The sequence below is a fragment of the Bufo bufo genome, chromosome 1, assembly GCF_905171765.1.
Source record: "Bufo bufo chromosome 1, aBufBuf1.1, whole genome shotgun sequence".
In the NCBI taxonomy this organism is placed as follows: Eukaryota; Metazoa; Chordata; class Amphibia; order Anura; family Bufonidae; genus Bufo; species Bufo bufo.
Genome location: NC_053389.1, coordinates 795,533,590 through 795,557,344, shown reverse-complemented (window position 1 = coordinate 795,557,344; position 23,755 = coordinate 795,533,590). Strand labels below are relative to the sequence as shown.

General features: G+C 45.5%; 1 protein-coding gene across 1 annotated transcript in view; it reads right to left on the bottom strand.

Annotated features, from left to right (window-relative positions):
• Nucleotides 1–1,213, bottom strand: part of LOC120986495 (venom factor-like) — a 72,270-nt gene extending 71,057 nt beyond the window's left edge. The window contains exon 1 of the mRNA XM_040415114.1: nt 1,061–1,213. Within this exon, the coding sequence (XP_040271048.1) occupies nt 1,061–1,158 (98 nt within the window). The 5' untranslated portion in view covers nt 1,159–1,213. The remainder of the gene's footprint in view (nt 1–1,060) is intronic.
• Between the last annotated feature and the right edge of the window lie 22,542 nt (nt 1,214–23,755).

Sequence of the window (23,755 nt, the reverse complement as noted above, 5' to 3'; positions counted from 1 at the left end):
CCACTTTAACTTCCAGTCCACCCCTGATTACGTGTCCCCTCAAAGGAAGGTTCAATAGGGTTGTCCATGGTTATAAAATTAAGTATTTTCTCTTTTTAGACAAAATACTCCTTTCTTGTTCATGGACTGCATCTTACATTGCAGCTTAACTAAATAGACATCCTCTTGTAGGGGATAGTAGAGGGAAACCTCTTTGGGAGGTGGTCTTCTCAAAGAAAACTGCCAATATGCATAATATACTGTATGGTGGACAAGAAAATCTGGTCTGAATAATGGGGTCTCATCTATCTATCTATCTATCTATGTAATATCTATCTATCTATCTATCTCTATCTATCTATGTTATATCTATCTATCTATTATCTATCTCATATATATCTATCTATCTCATATCTATCTATCTATCTATCTATCTATCTGTCTCATACCTATCAATCACATCCATCAAATATCAGAGTATTATTAATTATTGTTTTATGGCTTATAAAAGTGTAAGGCAGTTATGGAAGCTTGTAAACTACATTTACGTTTGTGCAGAAGCAATTTTGTAAGACTGACTAAATATAAAACAGTTGGATAATATATCTATCTATAGAGCATAGATATTTAGAGAGACAGATACAAGATAGACAGATACAAGATAGATAGATAGATATAACATAGATAGATATAACATAGATAGATAGATAGATAGATAGATAGATAGATAGATAGATAGATAATAGATAGATAGATAGATAGATAGATAGATAGATAGATAGATTTTAATGCCAATAAAACTTTTACAACTTGTTAATTGAACACACTGCGGTCCAGCTCCTCTAGACACATCAGGTATTGAACCCTTGGCTATTTAACCCTTTGCTTCTTTTATAACATAGCAATAGACAAAAACACAATAACAAGCATCACAATCTCACTGATCTCTGCCCTGGGATCTGCCCGCTATGTCCACTGCATCTTATTTTCACATAGTAAATAACAGTCAATGCACATATGACTCTGTATAAATACATATCTATGTATAGACTCTAGATGTTTAGGGTCAGGGGATACTCACGGTTGCTGCGCGTAGGACCCAATGAGTCCATACAGTAGCAGAAGACACAGAGGTCCTAACCCCATGATGCTGCCTGGGGTATGTGCTGTTGCAGACATGGAGGGGGGTTTATAAAGGATTTTAGCCTGAGCTCTCTTTCCTTGACCCTATAGCCTTTTTAATAAGTAACTGAAGAGATTTAAGGTTTAAGGTAAGTAAACAATTGGCTGGGGGACAAATACAGGAATGCAAATTCAACACTGCCGGGAAATCACACAGCTTCAGCATAAAAGACCATTGCTCAATCCAGAGCAAAGTGAGAGGGAAGAAAAGAGCTGATTAAAGTGAAGCAATAGAACAAGGCAGCATGCTATTTACAATACAACTAATCACAACCCTGAAGCTATTGCCCCATCCCCCACAGATTCCAAGGAACTGAAGAACATGCTCCACAAGAAACCCCTAGGTAAATACCCCTCATAAAAGGATGGATACCTAAAGCATCTCTCATCTCCCTCCCTGTAGCATGTGTGAATACACAGAGACATAGAGGAGAGAGATCATTAAATGGAATAGAATGTCTCATGCACACGACTATATGTATTTTGCAGTCCGCAAAGCACAGATCCACAAAACATTCGGACGACGTCCGTGTGACATGTGTATTGCATCCATTGTAACAATGCCTATCCTTGTCCGCAAAACAGACAAGAATAGGACATGTTCTATCTTTTTTTGCGGAACAGACTTGCGGACATATGGAAACGGAATGCACGAGGAGTCATTTTCGTTTTTTTTTAAGTGAATGGTTCCGCATACGGGCCTAAAAAAATAACAGAACAGACATGGAAAAAAATATGTTTGTGTGTATGAGCCCTAAGGTCCATGCAAAAAACTGAAATACTTAGCATGAACCCATTTTTTTCCAGTACGCGAGTGTCAAATACTACCAGACAATGCAGAACACAAAGTGTCAGCCCCAAATTTCTGACAAATTTACAATTGTTTTTAAGTGGTGGCTGAATGAAACAGTGTTTTTATGTTGGGAACAAAAGAAGCACTTCAGTGCCTAGGGCCTGCGTCCCCTAGGCCCTGTAGAAAGTATGCCACTCAGTCAGGGGTTTATTTCTGTGTTGAGTATTTGGAACTAGGAAGAGCAGAGCAGATTAATATATAGTTTTATAGGAAAAGATGCAGCATAACCTGTAATATACTGATAGAATTCCCTGCTCATTCTACACTTAGGAGTCCAGTGGGCGGTCCTAATCAGTGATTGACAGCTATCTCTGTAGGCCATACAGGGAAGGCTGACAATTATTGAGTGAGACTCCTAAGCATAGAAACTTCCAAAATTTCTTCAATAAATTTCAAGTTATACGGAATCTATTCCCAATTATACAGGGAGTGCAGAATTATTAGGCAAGTTGTATTTTTGAGGATTAATTTTATTATTGAACAACAACCATGTTCTCAATGAACCCAAAAAACTCATTAATATCAAAGCTGAATATTTTTGGAAGTAGTTTTTAGTTTGTTTTTAGTTTTAGCTATTTTAGGAGGATATCTGTGTGTGCAGGTGACTATTACTGTGCATAATTATTAGGCAACTTAACAAAAAACAAATATATACCCATTTCAATTATTTATTTTTACCAGTGAAACCAATATAACATCTCAACATTCACAAATATACATTTCTGACATTCAAAAACAAAACAAAAACAAATCAGTGACCAATATAGCCACCTTTCTTTGCAAGGACACTCAAAAGCCTGCCATCCATGGATTCTGTCAGTGTTTTGATCTGTTCACCATCAACATTGCGTGCAGCAGCAACCACAGCCTCCCAGACACTGTTCAGAGAGGTGTACTGTTTTCCCTCCTTGTAAATCTCACATTTGATGACGGACCACAGGTTCTCAATGGGGTTCAGATCAGGTGAACAAGGAGGCCATGTCATTAGATTTTCTTCTTTTATACCCTTTCTTGCCAGCCACGCTGTGGAGTACTTGGACGCGTGTGATGGAGCATTGTCCTGCATGAAAATCATGTTTTTCTTGAAGGATGCAGACTTCTTCCTGTACCACTGCTTGAAGAAGGTGTCTTCCAGAAACTGGCAGTAGGACTGGGAGTTGAGCTTGACTTCATCCTCAACCCGAAAAGGCCTCACAAGCTCATCTTTGATGATACCAGCCCAAACCAGTACTCCACCTCCACCTTGCTGGCGTCTGAGTCGGACTGGAGCTCTCTGCCCTTTACCAATCCAGCCACGGGCCCATCCATCTGGCCCATCAAGACTCACTCTCATTTCATCAGTCCATAAAACCTTAGAAAAATCAGTCTTGAGATATTTCTTGGCCCAGTCTTGACGTTTCAGCTTGTGTGTCTTGTTCAGTGGTGGTCGTCTTTCAGCCTTTCTTACCTTGGCCATGTCTCTGAGTATTGCACACCTTGTGCTTTTGGGCACTCCAGTGATGTTGCAGCTCTGAAATATGGCCAAACTGGTGGCAAGTGGCATCTTGGCAGCTGCACACTTGACTTTTCTCAGTTCATGGGCAGTTATTTTGCGCCTTGGTTTTTCCACACGCTTCTTGCGACCCTGTTGACTATTTTGAATGAAATACTTGATTGTTCGATGATCACGCTTCAGAAGCTTTGCAATTTTAAGAGTGCTGCATCCCTCTGCAAGATATCTCACTATTTTTGACTTTTCTGAGCCTGTCAAGTCCTTCTTTTGACCCATTTTGCCAAAGGAAAGGAAGTTGCCTAATAATTATGCACACCTAATATAGGGTGTTGATGTCATTAGACCACACCCCTTCTCATTACAGAGATGCACATCACCTAATATGCTTAATTGGTAGTAGGCTTTCGAGCCTATACAGCTTGGAGTAAGACAACATGCATAAAGAGGATGATGTGGTCAAAATACTTATTTGCCTAATAATTCTGCACTCCCTGTACATCAATCTGCTCAGCTCCTCCTGCTCCATAACATACTGCCTGCAGATTAGATAGCATTTCGATGGTGACAGGCTCCCGTTAAACTTGCAGTTGACTTGAGACTTTTGTCTCAATAATACAAGCTGGTTTTACTCATTCAGATCTCTTGGTGCACTTTTTGAAGCAAAAGCCAGGAGTAGATCATAAACTGAGGACACTTATAAGGGACAGTATGAGTCTTCTCCAAGTTTAGAATACACTCCTGGCCTTGGCTTCAAAAACTGCATAAAGAAACCTAAACATGTAAACCAGCCTAAAGACCTGTGTTTCTATGTTATCTGGCAGAAACATGTGCCATGAAATGCACAATGTATACTTGGCCAGTTCAAACATACATATTTATGGAAAATCTTTAATAGTATTCCAATGAGGACAACCTCCTTTCGCAATGAAGCCCTACAGATCTTATCTGCTTGCTGGGAGTCTGGCTTCTGAAACCCTCATAAATCAGCTGTTATGTCCAGGTGAAGCTTTGAGACCCTGCACTTTTCTCCTGAAGCAACATGCCAGAGAAAATGTAGTAATAAATATGGTTGTAGTACACATGGTGCAACCCCAAGTGGGGAATCCATCAATGATGACCTAGACATAATCTACAGCAGATCTTCAGTTGACCTCCTAATTTATTATTATTTTGTACACTTAAATAGCACGGACATATTCCACAGCTTTATGCCTTCTAGTCAAATTAAGGAATTAAATGCAATGAATTTCAAAGAATTCTATACAGAAGGTCTTTGTCTATAAATGCCTCTAAATGTGGCATTCTCAAAATGGAAACTTCTGGAGTTTTACTGTACCTCCTTTCTATCTTTTATGGTTGGAGATCAGATTCCTAATAGTAGTGATGTATAAGGTGTTGGAAACCTGTCGACACAGGAGATGTTTTAACCTCCAGGACACCTATAATTGTAGACATGACCATTTACAGTATGTAAAAAGATGTTCATGTTTGCTAGCCTTACCAATGGTATCTCCAGTCATCGCTTCTCGATCTCATGGATATGACCACAATATGGATCCATACAAGTTCCATGAGGTAGTGATCTGTTATATGGCACTTACTGTATGCTACTCCTTGAAGGTTTCTGTATTTGTGAATGAAGTTTCTTTATGTCTAGACTATGGGAGGAAATCATAGCTGCTTCACCGGTTGTGTGGAGCTAAAATGCTGCTTTTTGTAAGCCTCCTTAACACAACTAATTGTGGATTTTTGCACTTTTACACTTTGCTACCACATTTCTGAAAAGTGGTCATGGCATGGTAGAACTTAGCAAGCCTCCCATGGCCCATAAAATGTACTATAATTTATGCCAGAAGTTGGAAATTCAATCATCAGACATGCAGAAAACAATTGATTTCTAATGAATGGAAGAACAAGGAAGTCAAACATCTCCAAAGAGATTACAACCACCAAGCATGTTTTTATTGAGCAATATTGCTAAACTCGCTTTCACCTTTCTGAAAGCTTTGAGAAGAGCCAAATCTCCACCCTGCTTATAGAACTAAACCCCCATGTTGTAACCACATATAATAAAGATGGCTTTGCATGTGCTTGGACTTCTCTGCTGAAGTCCATAGGAACCACTGAGCCAGCAGTGTTAAGCCAAACACATGCCTGGCTGACTCTCCACCTCCTTCCTGGTTGGATAGGATCGCAAAATGGCTAAAACAGGACCATGGTTTTCTTGAAAGTTGATAAGAGCAGTGTATACACTATCCATATAAATAATGACAATAAGGCCTGCATGGAAATGTAGGCTGTGTAGCAGGATAGAAGTATGCAGTGACCCGCAAAGTGGAACTGAACAACCAGTTCTTCTGACCAAGCTATTATTTTATAACCAGTTCAGAACTGACCATGGCAGGGACAATGAATGGTAGAGGGCCTTTAGGCTTGGGGAAGGACCAGAGCACATGTTCCTCCTGCTCTACTTATAATCTGGCCCTGGATTTGAGAATATTATCAATCTCATTAGTTTTTTTTGTGTGAAAAAGTAACTGTCCCCTTTTTACCCTTTTTTTTTTTAGCAATAATTGTAACCAAACTTTTCCAGATCCCAGAAACTCTTCCAAACTATCCAAACAACTTTTAACTCAAGGAATAGCCTGAACTAGCTCCTGCTGATAGATTTGCTCAACTAGTGTCTAAACACAAGTGGTCTAGGGGTCAGAGAAAAGCCAAGATCAGGTACTAAAACAAAAAAATGGAGGAAAGACAGCACTTGTGTTGTACAAAGGAAAAGGTGAAGTCTTTATTCCATAAATAGCAGTCCAGTAGATGCAAGACATTACACTATTTCCAGCATGCATGAAAAAGGATAATGTCTACCTGAAACTTTTGGACGAAATCTCATAAGGGTGCGCACCGAACCTCTTTATTTTTGGAACCAGGGTGCTGTATTTCTTTTACTTTTTTTGCAAGATCAGGTACTTGTAAGTAATCAAACACCAAGGGTTTCCAAGACTTTATAACTGATGACCTATCCTCAGGATAGGTCACCAGTATCAGATTGGTGGGTTCCAACACGTGGGACCCTCGCCGATCAAATGTTTGAGAAGGCACTTGTGCTCCGGTGAGCATCTTGGCTTTCTCTGTGCTCACCAAACACAGCACCATACATTGTATAGTGGCTGTGCTTGGTATTGCAGCTCAGCCCCGTTCACTTCTATGGAGCTGAGCTGCTCCTAGACCATGTGACCAATGAACGTGTCGTCACTAGCCTAGGGATAACTACAAAAAGGCTTTGGCGCTACTTCGGGTGCCATGCCTTCTTAAACAGCTGAACAGCTGAGGTCCCAGGTGTTTGACCCCCACCGATCAGATGCTGATGACCTATCAAGAGGATAGGTCATTAGTTATAAAGTCTCAGAAAACCCTGAGCTCCACCACCAGCGTTGGGGTTATTAACACCGTCATCTAAAGTGCTGGTCTTAATAATTGACCCCCATGGTGTTTCAATCAGTCTGAGGAGGATCTACCATAAACCATTGTGTTATGAATCAATACAGGAAAAGTATAGGTAATTTACCTATTCGATGGGAGAGCTATATTTTGGATGTGTTAATCCTGACAATGGTTTCTGGTAATGGTGACACAAGTCACATATTACTCCAATAAAAACGGCAAATAGGCCCTTATTTTTTTCCACTTATACATGCTACAAAAGGCTTTAGAACATATAACTGCACCACTGACCGGCAAATATATTTTTCTTTTGCCACCAATACATGACAAAAAGGGCTGTAATTTTTGCACTTCACCACACAACGGCTAATAAGCCCTTTTTTCCCACTAATACAACCCAAAAAATGCTTTAGAACATATAACTGCACCGCACAAGGGCAAATAAGACATAGAAATATTTCCTTGTAATAAACCCTGTTAATATCTGTATCAAACAGCACTTGCACCCTAATAAGAACGGTTTGCTGGAATTACAGATCTGTATAATGGCAATTTGGAGCCCCAATCAGTGCAGCAAGGTGTAATAGGATTGTTCCTATTACCCAGACTGTAACCTCCCCTACTGAACCCTGTTCTACACAAATGCTGTGGAATGATTCCTCCCTATCCTTTCCCTACACCTTGAATAATCTTTTCCTGCACTTGTAAATCTTTTTTCAGCACAATGAATTCTTTCCTAGCACTGTCCCTAGCGCCTGCTGACGTCTCTCCCTGCACTAAGTACACTGGAAAATGGCAGAATCCAAGATGGCTGAGGCTATTTATAGGGCTGTGAAATCACAGGGCGGGCTGGCTGGCTGTTGATTGGCTGCATGCATGGCATTATGGGTGATCCCGCCTTCCCAGAGTTCCTTTCTCCATGTCCTCACACGTGCAGCAGCCATTTTAGGAAGAAATGCGATTCGTTACCATGAAGAGTGAGGAGATTCGGATTCGGTGCGAATCTAATTTTTCCTGAAATTCGGATCGAATTCCACTTCGTCAACTTTGATTCGCTTATCTCTACTGCTGACCCATCAAGAACCGTTGCTGGGAAAAGAAGATCTTGGACCGGCTAGAACTGGAATTCACTACTTCAGGTAAGCCCTGTGGAAACGGAACACAGAAAAGGGGGGGGAAGAGCACCAGTGCCACAGCAGAACACCAAAACAATAAAACCACCGCAAACCTCCTCAATAACATGTAGTGACTGTGTCCCCATGAGTCCCCCAAGCTAAATGCTCTAGGGGGCCCCTTACATTTGTGTTTGCTGATACACCTGTCACTGTATTACAACTCCTTGCTAAGAAAAGTCATGAGAAGACCACAACCGTTCTCCTCACTTTTCTTATTCGTGTGACAAAAGTTGTCAATTTTTGTGCAAATTTGTCTCACAGCGCAGTGTGTATGCCCAAGAAATTGTGTACCCTCATTACCAAATGTGAGCCATTTTGCCTCATTTGTCAAACACACAATCTAACAGGAAAATAAGGCCCGTTGCCCATAGCAACCAATCAGAGCTCAGCTTTCATTTCTTGAGCAGCTGTGAGAAGATGAGAGCTGCACTGTAATTGGTTGCTATGAGGAATACAGCCTATGGGTTTTGAAAGCTAGGGCCAAGAGACAAAATGGAGGAGTTGCCCATAACAACCAGTGATATCCCATCTCTTGTTTGTCAGAGACCTAAATGTTGGATCCTTCAATCTTAAATAAATGGAGTTGAAATGTGGCGTTTTTTACCACCATGCAAACCAGTACAGATAATGTAGTAGATGTCACCTGCAGTCCTATGTAACACCACAGATGACACAGTGGTAACTCTGAGTACAGATAATCTAGCATACATTACCTGCAGTCCCATGTAACACCACATATAACACAGTAATATTGCTTTAAGGACCGATAATGTAGTAGATGTCATCTGCAGTTCTATGTAACACTGCTGAAAACACAGTGATAACTCTCTGAGTACAGATAATGTAGTAGATGTCACCTGCAGTCCTATGTAACACCACATATAACACAGTGTTAACTCTCTAAGTGCAGATAATGTAGTAGATGTCTCCTGAAGTCCTATGTAACACCACATATAACACAGTGATAACTCTCTTCGGACAGATAATGCAGTAGATATCACCTGCAGTCCATGATGTAGGCTGCACACCTCTTCCATAGGGTGGCCAGACGTCCGGTTTTAGGCCGGACAGTCCGGTTTTTAGACTCCTGGTCCTCCGTCCGGCTCAAGACCAGGACGGACGCCCAGAAGTCCTCCTTTTTTGCGGTTATTGGCGACTCCGTGGTGAGGGGCACTTTAAATCACTCACAGTCTATGTCACATGATCCGGATCATTGTCAAAAGCGCAGAGCGCTCAGCGTACTGACGTCACACGCAGCGCTGCCCTGCAGATTCGCGCCAGTCACTTCAGGCACAGCGGGAAGGGAAGTGGAAGACAGCTTCTGAGGAGCGCTGCCACTGCCAGCCGAATGCGAGCGCAGCTGCGCAGGTAGTAGTCGTAGTATCTTACTGGCGAACACTGTGCTGTTGCTGTGGCCAGGCCGTGGAGGGAATGGAAATGGATTGCTGAAACTGAAAGGGGGGAAGTCTGCTGTGAAACTTCAAGTTGAAAGGGGGGAAAGACATGGGTGGCAGAGGACACATTTCCTGAAACCATATAACCTTACCAAATAGATAATTAAAAACACGAGACAATTCAGTGTGGAATAAATAGGCCGTGTTGCTTTATTTGGGGTTTTACCAAGTTATCATACCAATTTAGCAAAAATACTGAATTAATAAATATCAATAAATAATCCAACCATAAAATATAAATAATTGAATAAATACTTAAATCTCATTAACTTTATGGACCATTAAGTCCACCCAGCACGAGCTGGGTGACCGATCACCCCACAAGCCGATGCCTAACAGGCATGGCCCCCCCCAAACAAGCAACACAGACCAACTTCTATAATACTTTGCAGCCCTAAACTGAAAATATCCAGACCAATATCTGATAAGTGTAAATTATCAGATCTGAACAACCCTGGGACAAAACCTTCTAAATCAATGTGACGGTAACTCTGACCCCCAATTGATAGCATGAACTTAAATAACGCTCTATTAACTCTCTTCCTTATCTTTTCTAGCTTCCGTTGTTCTGCACCAGCCCAAACCATCCTTTGAACAATTTCGGAGAAAACCAAGAATGCATCAGGAAATATGCCTTATATTAAGGCTAAGTCCTGCTTCATCCTTGATAATAAATCTACCGTCTTGACTCTCCCAACGTCATTGCCACCTAAATGAATGACAATGACGTTAGGCAAAGGCCACTTTGAACATAACTTCTGCATTACAGTAAGCAAGTCATTCCATTGTAAACCCCATACACCAAACCATAAAACTAAACATTTTTTAACATCAAAAGAGAGATTTTCAGTGTACTGCCTCTTCAAAGCTCTCTTCCGAGCCCAATAAATAAAAGAATGTCCCACTAACCAAATAACCATACGGGAACCTGTAAAAGAAAACATTTTTAAAACGATAATAACTGTGGTCTAACATATATTCTAAACCTATTAGAAGCCCATCTACCAATTCTTTTTATGACTGCATCTTCAAGACCAAAATTTGCAGCCTCGGTGGCAGCCCTGATACGGAATGAATGCGAGGACAGATGCAAATGATCCATCTTGATTGCCTTCAAGCATTTCTTAAAAATGGAATTAAATTGAAATTTTGTCAATGGACTGTGATCTTCATGGATTAAGAAGGCCCCATTAACTTTCGGCCGGACTTCCAACCATGAAGACACTGCACTAACTGGACAAAGCGGAGAATTGAACCATTTGTTTACTGTGATTATCTGACCACGACCCATTTGATCGGTTTTCGACTTACTAATTCTAACTCTAACATTCTCTTGACCCAACGATACATCAGAAGAGAGCAGACTCGGATCCGCTCTTTTTGAGTCAGCCACTAACTCACCTATCCTAAAAGCTCCAAAAAAGGCTAAAATAAACGCAGTTTTAAATAATGATGATTCAAACAGATTTTTTGTAACAGTACTTAGCACATCAACTAGTTTTAATAGAAGGCTTAAAGATACTGGACATCGCTTATCCTTTTTTTGATTGCTCCTCTTTACACCCCTCAAGACCTGCTTAATAATAAAAGAATTCGCTAAGCATGGCTGACCGTACAACTTCTGGAAAAAGGAAACACCCGCAACTGTCTTTAAAATGTGAGAAAAGGAGCAATCTTTCTCTAACATAAATGAAATGAAGGCTAAACCTTCATTCTCAGTGTTGATATTCAAAGTCCCACCTTCACTTTGAATAAAAGAAAGCCACCTATTCCATGCGGATGAATAAGCATCCCATGTTCTAGGTGCCAGTGACCTTTGGAGATTTTTAATTATTAGACCAGAACTAAATCCCACAGATGCTCCGGGCACGGGACTCCTTCCAAGTCTGCTTCTGGCACGAGCTCCCGGAATCTTTTCCACTGAAATCGAGATAATGCATCTGCAATGTCATTCTTTTTACCTGGAATGTATCTAGCCTTCAGCCAAATATTAAACTTCATACAGCATAATACTAAGTGTCTCAATAAACGAACCGTTCTCTCACACTTTGATGATAACGTATTTACCGCGAAAACAACCCCTTGATTATCCGTGAACAAAAGAATCCGCCTATTACTAAAGTATGAAACCCCAGATAACAATAGCTACAACAACCAGGAATAACTCCAATAAAACTAAATTAGATACAAACTTATTTACAATCCAAGACTCGGGCCATACCCCAGCGCTCCATTTATTATTCCAAAAAGCCCCAAAACCTACACTACCAGCTGCATCTGTAAACAATTGTAACGCATCCGAATCCATAAATTCTTCCTGAAAACAAATTATACCATTAAATTTCTTCAAAAATTCTAACCACAACAATAAGTCGTCTTTTAAAGGTCTAGATAACCTGATGTGTGCCTTAGGAGACTTTAAACCTCTTGTGGCAAAGTATAACCGCTTTGAAAATACTCTCCCCCATAGGAATGATCCTACAAGCAAAGTTTAAAGAACCCAAAAGAGACTGAAGCTCCCTCAACGTACATTTATTTTTTGCCAATAACCTTGAAATACACAATCTAAGATCGAGCAACTTCTTCTCAGGCAAACAAAATTCCATCCTGATGCTGTCCAACTCAATACCCAAAAATTCTAAACAACAGCACGGGTATATGGTCTTTTCTTGAGCTATTGGAATGCCAAATTTTGAACACATGCTTAAAAACCCCTGCAATAACTGCTCGCAACACACCGAATCAGCAAAACCTAGAAACAAATCCCAGGTCTTGACAGGCGCTGCTCCTTGAAGGGTGCTTCTCTGGAACTGACAGCTGGGCACCTGTGCGCTGTCACTTTTAGGGTCCATTCATACGTCCGTTGTTTCTTTCCTGATCTGTTCCGTTTTTTACGGAACAGATCTGGACCAGATCTGTACCCATTCATTTTCAATGGGTCCTGAAAAAAAATCAGACATTGAGCTGTCCGATTTTTTTCAGGACCCATTGAAAATCAATGGGTACAGATCTGGTCCAGATCTGTTCTGCAAAAAACAGAACAGATCAGGAAAGAAAACAACGGACGTGTGAATGGACCCTTATCCTCATAGATTCCCGCTCAAAAATGACAGCTGCCAATCAGCTGTCCAGCATTTTCCCGCTTCAGAAACAGCTGGCCAATCCTGACAGCTATTCCAAGCGTCCCGTTTCCAGGCAGATCACTAGGGGAACCAGCCCAAACCGGATTCCTGTTAGGAAAACCCTAAAATTGAAATAAAAGGAAGGGGGGGAGAGAAATCCTACAAGACAACTCATTAACCAAAACTCCTAAGATTGAATAAAATAACACCAGTGCCCCTGCCACCATGTGTCCCCCAAGCTATACGCTCTGGGGGGGCCCCTTCAGTCTGTTAATGGTTACTGAAGGGGTTAATTATAGCTACTGTGGGAGCTAAGGGGGGAATAAATAACTGCACTGAAGAGGGGACTGAAAGGGGTTAATAAATACTGTGACTGGGGGACTGCTGAAAAGGGGGAATAACTACTGTGAAGGTCTTTCAGCAGTACCCCTTTCACAGTATTAATTAACCCCAGCAGTCCCCCCTTCACTGAATGAGGGCATGGCTTTGTGGAAGTGGGCATGGCTTATCGATTTGGGGGCGTGGTCGTTGAGGTCCGGCTTTCTGGAGTGATGCCAGTGGCCACCCTACTCTTCCAGCCTGCCTGCAGTGTTGACTCTACCCCGACACAGGCAGCGCGCCGTATGATGACACCGTAGTGAAGACACGCACATGATGACATCATCATGCGGCACAGCGCATACACCAGGACAGAGTAACTCAGTATGTAGGCCTGTAACCTACACCATGGGAGGTGCCCGTGGTGGGAACACTGGCATGGATCCACAGTATTCACGTTGAATGCCCAGTGAATACTGAAGTTCATTCACAGACAGGCTTTTTTTCTGCTGGACGCTATGGACGGCAGAAGAAAACATCCTGTTTTTATGGACTTCCATGAATCTAAGGATGGTTGTCAACTAGGGTTGCCACTAAAAATGAGCGAATTTCTCAAAAATTCGATTTGGTCGGTTCGCCATATTTTCTGAAAAGATTCTATTCGATCCATATTTATTTGTGGCGAATCGCATTAAAAAACAGCTATTTCCTGGCTGCAGAGAGCCTGTATAGTGGTGTAGAACACTGTGCCTTGCAGTAACACGCATAGGGAGTCTGCTGTGGTAGTGAAATAATACTGTGAGTGAGTATGACATGCAGATGACAGGCGTCGCTCATAGAATCACTGCACACTTCACTTATTTGGGCAGTTACGGGTCCAAAACTGACCAAATAACTCAAGTGTGAACTCAGCCTTACAGGACAATGTTAGGACGCTTATACAATTAGAGCCCCCCTGAGAGTGGAGAGGGTGTCCCAGCAGTAAATTTGTGTTGACGTCACTGACTATTTTGCCCTTTCTCTGATCCGTCAGAACAATAACCCCCCAAAAAAAGGATCCTGTCTGTTGAGTATCTGCCTGCACTCGATCAGCATTTGGTCAGTAATCCATCAGTATTGCTAAAGCCCAAAAAAAACTTGAGTGGATCCAAACAGAGATTACACGTGAATGGAATATTTGCATGTCTTCTGTGTTTTGTACCCACTTCTGCTTTTGGCTCCCAAATCATAAGCCAATTCTGATGGGACCATACAAGCCTTACAGCTGCTACACAGACAAGATCCATTGTGCGTCTCATTTTCCCTTCCTTCTGACAGATCAGAAGAAGGGTCAAATAAATGATGATGTCAACCAGGCCAAAAAGGCAAAAGAGTGTCCCAGTCATGAAGTGTGGAGGGTGGGAACAGCATAAGAAGTCCACAGAGTGGCCCAGTGACATTAGTGTTAAGGTGGCAGCAGCATGAGGAGACCACAGAGTAGTGATGTGGCAGCAGCATGAGGAGACCATAGAGTGGCCCAAAGACATAGTGCTGATGTAGCAGCAGCATGAGGAGACCACAGAGTGGCCCATTGACATAGTGTTGAGGTAACAGCAGCATGAGGAGACCACAGAGCAGTGATGTGACAGCAGCATGAGGAGACCACAGAGTGGCCCAAAGACATAGTGCTGATGTAGCAGCAGCATGAGGAGACCACAGAGTGGCCCATTGACATAGTGTTGAGGTAGCAGCAGCATGAGGAGACCACAGAGTGGTGAGGTGGCATCAGCATGAGGAGAACACAGAGTGGCACAGTGAGAGAATGGGGAGATGGGGGGCAATACCAGTACCAGCTAAAGATAGTGGCTGGCAGTAGGAGCACCTGGCATCAGATGTGGCATCAGGTGGGTGGCAGCATCAGAATAGTAGCTGAAGAAGGTAGCCAGAAGAGACAGGCCTATTTTGTCATAGTGTAGGTGTGGCACTATGGATGATCTAGTCTGATGCATCAGGCACTGGTGTTTGAAAATCCTGGCTGATCCACGTCTCATTTATCTTCACAAAAGGTCAGTTTCTCTATATTTTGGGTGGATAGGCAAGTTGTCCTTGGGGTAACTATGACCCCCGCCGCACTAAACACCCGCTTTGATGCCACACTGCTGGCCGGGCAGGAAAGCTTGTCCAGGGCAAACTCAGCCAGTTGCGGCCACAAATCGAGTTTGGCTGCCAAGTAGTCCAGGGAATCTTCAATGTGGGGTGGCAGGGTGCACTCCAAGTATGCCACAACCTGCTGGTTCAGGTTCTGCTCTATGTCTACCTGCTGCTGGTGAGCAAGGCCGGTTCTAGGTGAAATGGGGCCCTGGCGCGAAAAATAATAAGGCCCCCCCTCCCAGGACACTTGCTGACCTCGTCTTCTCCTTCCAGACCTTCAGACCACCATTTTGTCGCCATTTTCCATCTCTGCAGTTTGACAACAAAAAAAATTCTTAGTTTACTACTTTTCCATCATCCTTCCATCTTCTGGATAAATCATCCTACTACCCCCAATCCAGCCAGAGCGAGGCCCCCACCAGCACGAGTCCTCGCAAAAAAAAAAAAAAAGGCTCGGGACCGGCCAGTGTCGGGTGGTGGGCTTGGGGGCCCCTAAGGACTCGGGGGCCTGGGGGCAATTGCCCCCCTTTCCTGTATGGAAGCTCAGGCCCTGCTGGTGAGTAGTTTCTTCAGTAGGTGGGTGAAGAAAACTGCTCATCAGCGACTCTAGACTTAAGTTGCTGCTGATGGAGCTGGTACTGCTCCTGCCTCCTCCTAGCAGCCATGGCAGTGGAACGTAAGAGCAAAGGGTAGACCTGCGTGATTATGGGCGATGGCGCACATAGGCAGCGGCCAACTGACTACATAGGATGTCTCGATAGTAGTTCAGTTTGTCCTCCCTCTCAGCGGCCCCCCATTTTAGACCGGTAGCAAGGATCTAACATGGTGGAAAGCCAGTAGTCATCCCTCTGGCGAATAGTGACAATTTGGCTGTCACTACGCATGCAAGTGAGCATGCATCAGCCATTTGCACAAGTGACTCAGAGGGACTCCCTGACTCAATCTCCACTGCATACTGCCACAGTGTGTCTGGGTCTTATCCCTCCTCTTCCTTATCGCCCTGTAGCTCCTCTGGCTGCTCCTGCTCCACCTGCTCCTCCTCTCCTGTCTCCTGTGTAGAAAAACCATCCATTTCTCTACACATTGCTTGTGCTCAAATGTCCACCTCCTCTAGTTCAGCCCCCACAGGGCTCATGTGGCTGTGAGATATAGTCGCCACGTCTCCTGTCCCCTGGCCAGCCAGATTTAGCAGCATCTGTTCCAGGGCATAAAACAGTGGAATGATGTTGTACATCATGTAGTCCTGATGACTGACAAAAAAAGTGGCCTCCTTAAAGAGCACGAGTAAACGGCAGTTGTCACGCATGAGCTGCCACTGGCTAACATCGAAATTACACAGGAGAGTATGTCACGGCTGAGGATGGGGAAAACCCTCAGCCGTGCGATGACGAAGATGTTAGTTGCTGCAAGGCCAGGACAGAGATCAGGGAGCAGGTCACCTCCTATCATATCACTAACTCTGACCCTGACTCCTAGCTGTATGAGCCGACCCTGATGGTGGGAGGGCTCATACTCCGGAACCTTGAAGTCCCTACTAGCCCTCAGGGTGGCCCTCAACTAGGAGTAGGGTAAGATGACCTGTTCCTCCTAGGCACGGAGGAACAGGAGTCTCACAGGCCAGGCTACAATAAAGGGGAAACATAAACAACTTATGGCAATGGCAGGTAAATGCAACAAGTATAGCACCTACCTGCCACAGACACAAAGCCTGGAACCCATGCAGAAGCGCTGCTGTCCAAAGAACACACACGGACACAGCACACACCACACATCACACAGGAACCATAGGACCATAGGACCATAAGCTGCAATAAACAAGCATACCAAAAACACACCTTCATAACATCATGTGTAACATAAACTTAACATCACATAACAACATTTATGACCACAAGTGTGGCCCTCACTGGCAGATGGTATAAGGGACCAGGAGGGTGCCTCCAGCTTACAAACAAGGCTGGAGTACCCCTCAGACATCAGGTCTCAACTGAGGCTATAAAGCCCAAAGTGGCCACACCCACACAGACACACCCAGTGTTCACACACACAGAAGGGAATTAACCCTTCTCACACCAGGGAAGGGAAGACAGCCACTAAAAGGAGAAAGTGCACACATAACTAAAACCCTGTGCACACCAGACATACAAAAGACACACCTAACAAAGATAGGTTGCCAGGTGCAACCGCATGCACATTGCAGCCGGTGCAAGGATTTTTGCCGCCCTAGGCAAGATAAAAATTGGCGCCCTCCCCCCCCCCCCCCACGGCTTCACTGAGATCTGTGGATGCCGCACTGTTATGGGAGGATCTGTGGATGATGCACTGTTATGGGAGGATCTGTGGATGACGCACTGTTATGGGAGGGGATCTGTGGATGACGCACTGTTATGGGAGGGGATCTGTGGATGACGCGTTGTTATGGGAAGATCTGTGGATGACGGACACTGTTATGGGGGGATCTGTGGATGACGCACTGTTATGGGGGGATCTGTGGATGACGCACTGTTATGGGGGGGATCTGTGGATGACGCATTGTTATGGGAGGGGATCTGTGGATGACGCACTGTTATGGGAGGGGATCTGTGGATGACGCACTGTTATGGGAGGGGATCTGTGGATGACGCACTGTTATGGGAGGATCTGTGGATGACGCACTGTTATGGGAGGATCTGTGGATGACGCACTGTTATAGGAGGATCTGTGGATGACACTTATGTCATCCACAGATCCCCATAAGTGTTATCTACAGATCCCCCATCAGATGCATCAGTGTGGAGGGAGGAGGCAAAGACACTCATGGTGGGGCCCGTTGCAGTGATTCTACTCTAATACACCGGGCCCCGCCGCAGCTGTTAAGTACATTCAATCTGAATGGGTCCGCAATTACTGTACTTACTGTAGTACCTTATGTATAGCATTAAGATGGCGCAGACCGGCAGCTCCCTCCTCATGCGCCGCCTGCCTGCTTATCTCACTTTATGAATGAACAGGCAGACGGGCAGGCGGCGCATGAGAAGGGAACTGCGGCAGGCGGCGCATGACCGAGGGAGCTGACGGTCAGCGCCATCTTAATGCTATACATAAGGTACTACAGTAAATACAGTACAGTAATTGCAGACCCATTCGGATTGAATGCACTTAACAGCTGCGGGGCTCGGTGTATTAGAGTAGAGTCACTGCACCGGGCCCCGCCATGAGTGTCCCCGCCTCCTCCCTCCACACTGATACTTCGCTGGCCGCGCTGTGCAGCATAGCGGCCAGCGAAGTATCCGCAATCCGCTTTATAAGACGCACGGCCATTTTCCCCCCACTTTTGGGGGGGAAAAAAGTGTGTCTTATAAGGCAAAAAATACAGTAAATAATAAACATATTGCATTGTCTACTGACTACTTACCAGTCCAGGACAATAAGTTGAGCTGGTCTCTCGTCTCTGGCTGCAGTCTGGCTCTGGGGACTGGTCCTGGAGACAAACACACGGTAGTAAGTACACCATTCACTGTGACCATTGTCGCCCTGGGGTCCGTCCTGGGGAAGAAGAAAGCAGCTGCACCTGTCCTGCACTCCAATCCAGGTAGGATGGTCTGGAGCCCACTTCTGTTCTGTCCCAGAACTAGGAGAATGCAATTTAGGCACTGCCGCCGCTGGTTCCTCACTGGGGATCGGGGGAGGCAAATTGCTGGTGGTGGGACTGCTGGACCGTGGTTGGCTGCTCGGCTGCTGCTCAGTGTGTGGCCTGAATCGCTCCACCCCTCTTTCTCTGCGTCACGTGACGTGCTCAAGGTGGGAGGGGTCAGGGGGTTCAGTCCAGATCAAGATCATTCAGGGAGGGCGGCAGAGCTCCGCCTCCGCTCCACCCTCAGCAGCCCAGCAGCCACAGCCAGCCAGGTAAGCTAGCACAGCAGCAGACGACGCAGTTAGTCACTCAGTGACGACAGCAGAGCAGTCAGCACTGAGCAGCGCCGGCGGCCGGAGATTCTTAGAGCGGCAAAGCGCTCAGCCTCAGCCGCTCAGGCAGCGCAGCGCAGCATGAGAGGCGCCGCCGGCCTGCCGCCTGAACCTATATTATAACCAACGTTTTTTTTTTGTTTTTTTTTTAAACCGCAACGGGCGCCCCCTGCTAAATGGCGTCCTAGGCGACTGCCTAGTTCGCCTTACTGGTGGCGCCGGCCCTGATTGCAGCAAGCTGCCCAGCACCAGCTCAGGTTGCTAAACTGCCACATACATTATGTTGCCAGCGGCAACCACAGGTGAGGCAACATACTACAGCCCTCAACCTGTGATTGACAACAAGACAAGACCGCAGGCAACTGCATGCGGTTCCAGGAGTCACGGCCATGAACATGGTCGTGACACTCCCACCCCTCAAAGCCTCCCCACCAAAAAAAAAGGAAAAATAGAGAGGGACCCATACAAGAGGATAGGAGAAGGGGAATCAGTGTCATAATATGCGCGTCTCCCCAGGACTGCTGCCGGCCCCTGGAGCAACACACAGGAACCAGGAGCCGACTGCCAGGCTCCGGAGCAACACACAGGAACCGGAGACCAGCAAAGAAACAGCCCGGGGAGAGCGCACTAACACTGCGTCCACTCTCCACTCACGTCCCCACTCCAGTCACTGCCAGCAGACACTCCCAACCAGCACGCAGCCGGAACACAAACAGAATGCTGCCAGCAGACGACCAGAGATAGGAACATGAAGAGGGACGAGGGATCACCAACACGGAAGGTAAGGTGGCGGGGAATAAGCCACCAACCGCGCCGTTAACGGTGATCCCCAAAACGCTCTCCCTCCGGAGAACGCGCATGCAGGCCAAATGCAGATGGCGCTGCATGCTGCACCCTCTTTCGAAGGTGTGCAACCGCACACCAAACAAACAACAGTGCAGAAATAAAGCTAAGAGGACGCCAAGACAGACAACGGTGAAGGAATGGCGGGGAAAAGCCACTCACCGCGCCGTCAGCGGCGAAATCCCCAAAACGCTCTCCCTCCGGAGAACGCGCATGCACCCCACAAACGTATGGCGATGCATGCTGCACCCTCTTTCGAAGGTAAACGTCACGTGAGGAGCCATTGTGGTCATACACAAATGTTGCTATGAGATGTTAAGTTTATGTTTATGTGGTGTCTGTTATTATTGCAGCTATGGTTCTGGGTTCCTGTGTGTTTATGTGTGCTGTGTCCTTTTTATGTCTGTGTGTGGACTTCAGCACTTGTGTCCAGGGATCCAGTCAGTGTGTCTGTGGCAGGTAGGGGTGGAAGTCTTTCACTCTCCTGCCATATCCATAGTCTGTTTATGTTTATATCCCCTTGCAGCTCAGCCAGTTTTAGACTCCTGTTTCTCCGCATCCAGGAGGAACAGGTGGTCTACCCAGCTCCTAGTTCAGGGATCGGCGGAGGGTGAGTAGGGATCCGAGGTTCCTGAGAATGAGCCCTCCTACCTTCAAGGTCGGCTCATGCAGCTAGGAGTCAGGGTCAGATTAGGGATGCGATAGGAGGTGACCTGCTCCCTAATTCTGTGGTCCTGGCAGAGCAGCCACTTACATCTCCTGGCATCGCACAGCTGAGGGTTTCCCCCATCCTCAGCCGTGACAGAGTACCTTTGTCCACCTGTATCATCAAGAAATCGTTTATGGTCTTTCTCTGTTCATATAATCGGTCCAACATATGGAGAGTGGAATTCCAACGAGTGGAATCGTCGCATATCAGCCTATGTTGGGGGATGCCGTTCTGCTGCTGCTCAAGGAGGGTGTGCTTTGCGGTGTACGAGTGGCTGAAGTGCATGCAAAGTTTCCTGGCCATTTCAGGATGTCTTGCAGATGGGCGGAAAACTTCAGGAACCGCTTTACAATCAGAAAAAACAAGTGCACCTTTCAGGGCGCATGGCTCAGCCCTCCTTGACGCAGCACCGACACCATGTTCTTCCCGTTGTCGGTCACCATGATTCAGTTTTTGAGTTGTCGAGGAGAAAGCCAGAATTCGATTTCTTGATAAAGGACATGGAGCAGTTCCTCCTCTGTGTGACTCTGTTCGCCCAGGCAAGCTAGGTGCAGAACAGCGTGACAATGCCGTGCCCTGCACATGTGGTATGCGGTGGGACATTGTGAATTGTCCCTGCAGTGGAGGCTGAGGACACGGTGGAAGGTGAGGAGGCAGAGGCGGACATTGTCGCAGGACCCAACGGCGTGAGAACGTGAAGGCAGAATCGGCTTCACCTGAAAAAGTTGCTGGTGTGGCTGGGCAGGAACCACATTTACCCAGTGGGCCGGAAAGGACATATATTGTCCTTGACCGTAGTTACAGCTCCACACGTCGGCACTGCCGTGCACTTTAGCAGACACCGACAGGCTCAAGGACTGGCCCACCTTCTGTTCTACATATTAGTGAATGGCTGGTACTGCCTTTTTGGCAAAGAAATGACGGCTTGGGACTCTCCATCTCGGCTCGGCACAAGCCATCAGTTCTCTGAAAGGTCACTTGGAAAGGAGCACATTTAGCATCTGCGCTGTTGGATGAGTGCACGCATACTGTTGTCTTTTGGCAATCGCTTTGGTGTTCGATTGCTGACGGAATGACTGCCTAGGAGGAGGAGGAGCAGTAGCATTTAGAACCAGCAGATGATGGGAAGGCCAGATGACTCCTTTCGGCTGAGGTGTTGAAGCCTTGACTGCATGAAATTGGGTGCGAGCCACTGGGTGATGCAGCGGTTGCTGCGGCAGGCTGGACCACCACATCGGAGCCATGGTTCTCTTAGGCCACTTTATGGTGACACTGCATGTGTTGACGCAGGGTGGTGGTGCCAACATTGGCACCCTGCCCACGCTTTACTTTCTGCCCACAAATTCTGCAAATGGCCATGTTTACCTCCTCCGGCGGACTAACAAAGAATTGCCACACCGCCGACTATGGGATTTTCCCCCCAACACTCTGTACTGACTGCCTGCTACCACTGCCTCCATAAACCTCTGCACCACTACTTCCTGGGCAGGTAGTCTCCTGCGAAGCGGTCGGTTTACCCCGGGCACGTTTGACTCACGACCTCCCACTGCTGCAACCCTGCTGACTCCCGGCCACGCTACCACCTTACTGGCTCAGCCGTTGCCTCACACGCAAGCTGACACCCTCTTCTCCCAATGATGATGAAGTCCCTTCTTCACTTGGCTCCCAAGTGCGATCGGCTTCATCATCATCCACAATGGTCTGCACGTCACTGATGTTCCCCTCAATGGTCTCAGGGCCAGGAGCCTGACCACTCGTAACATCAGCTCCCACACGACTATCATCATCACTACTTGCCCACCTACGGGAGGAAGCGGCGGATGTTGCCTCCATATCCTGGCTGGGCAGTAGCTGCTGACGGTCCTCTAGTAGCTCCTCCTCGCTGAAAAGTAGAGCGGAGCCTATGGCATTTAATACTTCTCTAGCAGAGGAAACAGAAAAGGACAAAGGCAGGTTGAGGACAGGTGAGGGCCTGCTCCCGGGCCATGCTAACTAAGCGTTGTGTCTGAAGAACCCACCGACTCTTGGCTGGGGGTGTCTGATGTCACTTGCAACGAAGTAGAAGACCGAGTCAATCATTCAAGCACCGCTGGGTTGCTGGTCAAGACACAACCGCTAGATAACATCGGAAGCTCAGCCCTCTCACTGCGCCTCCTGCTGCCACTTCCACCTCTTCTTCTGCTGCCTGCTCCAGAAACATTTTGGCCACTGCCCGTTCCCTTTGAAGGGCCTGTCACTCGTCTTTCTGACATACAGTACTGTTAGATAAAATAATTAAATTAAAAGGAAATTAATATACCCCAAAAAGTAGAACAATGTAACTTGACCGCAGAGCGGCAATTAAAACGTACTTGTTTTTTTCAATAATACCCAAAAAAGGCTGTAGTACAATGTAACTGCACCGCAGAATGGCAAATAAGATGTACTTTTTTTTACACTTATGCAGCCCAAAAAAGGCTGTAGTACAAAGTAACTGCACCACAGAACGACAAAAAGACGTACTTTTTTTTACACTTATACGCCCCAAAAAAGGCTGTAGTACAAAGTAACTGCATCGCAGAACGGCAAATAATACATACTTTTTTTTACACTTATACACCCCCAAAAAAGCTGTAAAACAAATTAACTGCACCGCAGAACGACAAGTAAGATGTACTTTTTTTTTTACACTTATACACCCCAAACAAGGCTGTTGTAAAAAGTAACTGCACCGCACAACATAAAATAAGACGTACTTTTTTTTACACTTATCCACCCCAAAAAAGGCTGTAGTACAAAGTAACTGCACCGCAGAACGGCAAACAAGACGTACTTAACAGACTATTAAAACATTCCTAAAAAGTGTGTAGTACAATGTAACTGCATGCCAGAATGGCAAAGAAGACGCACTTTTTTTTACACTTATATACCCCGCAAAAACTTGTAGAACAAAGTAACTGCAATGCAGAACGGCAAATAAGATGTACTGTTTTTTTACACTTATACACCCCAAAAAAGGCTGTAGTAAAAAGTAACTGCACCACAGAACGGCTAATAGTAATAAGGCGTACTTTTTTTTACACTTATACACCCTAAAAAAGGCTGTAGTACAAAGTGACTGCACCACAGA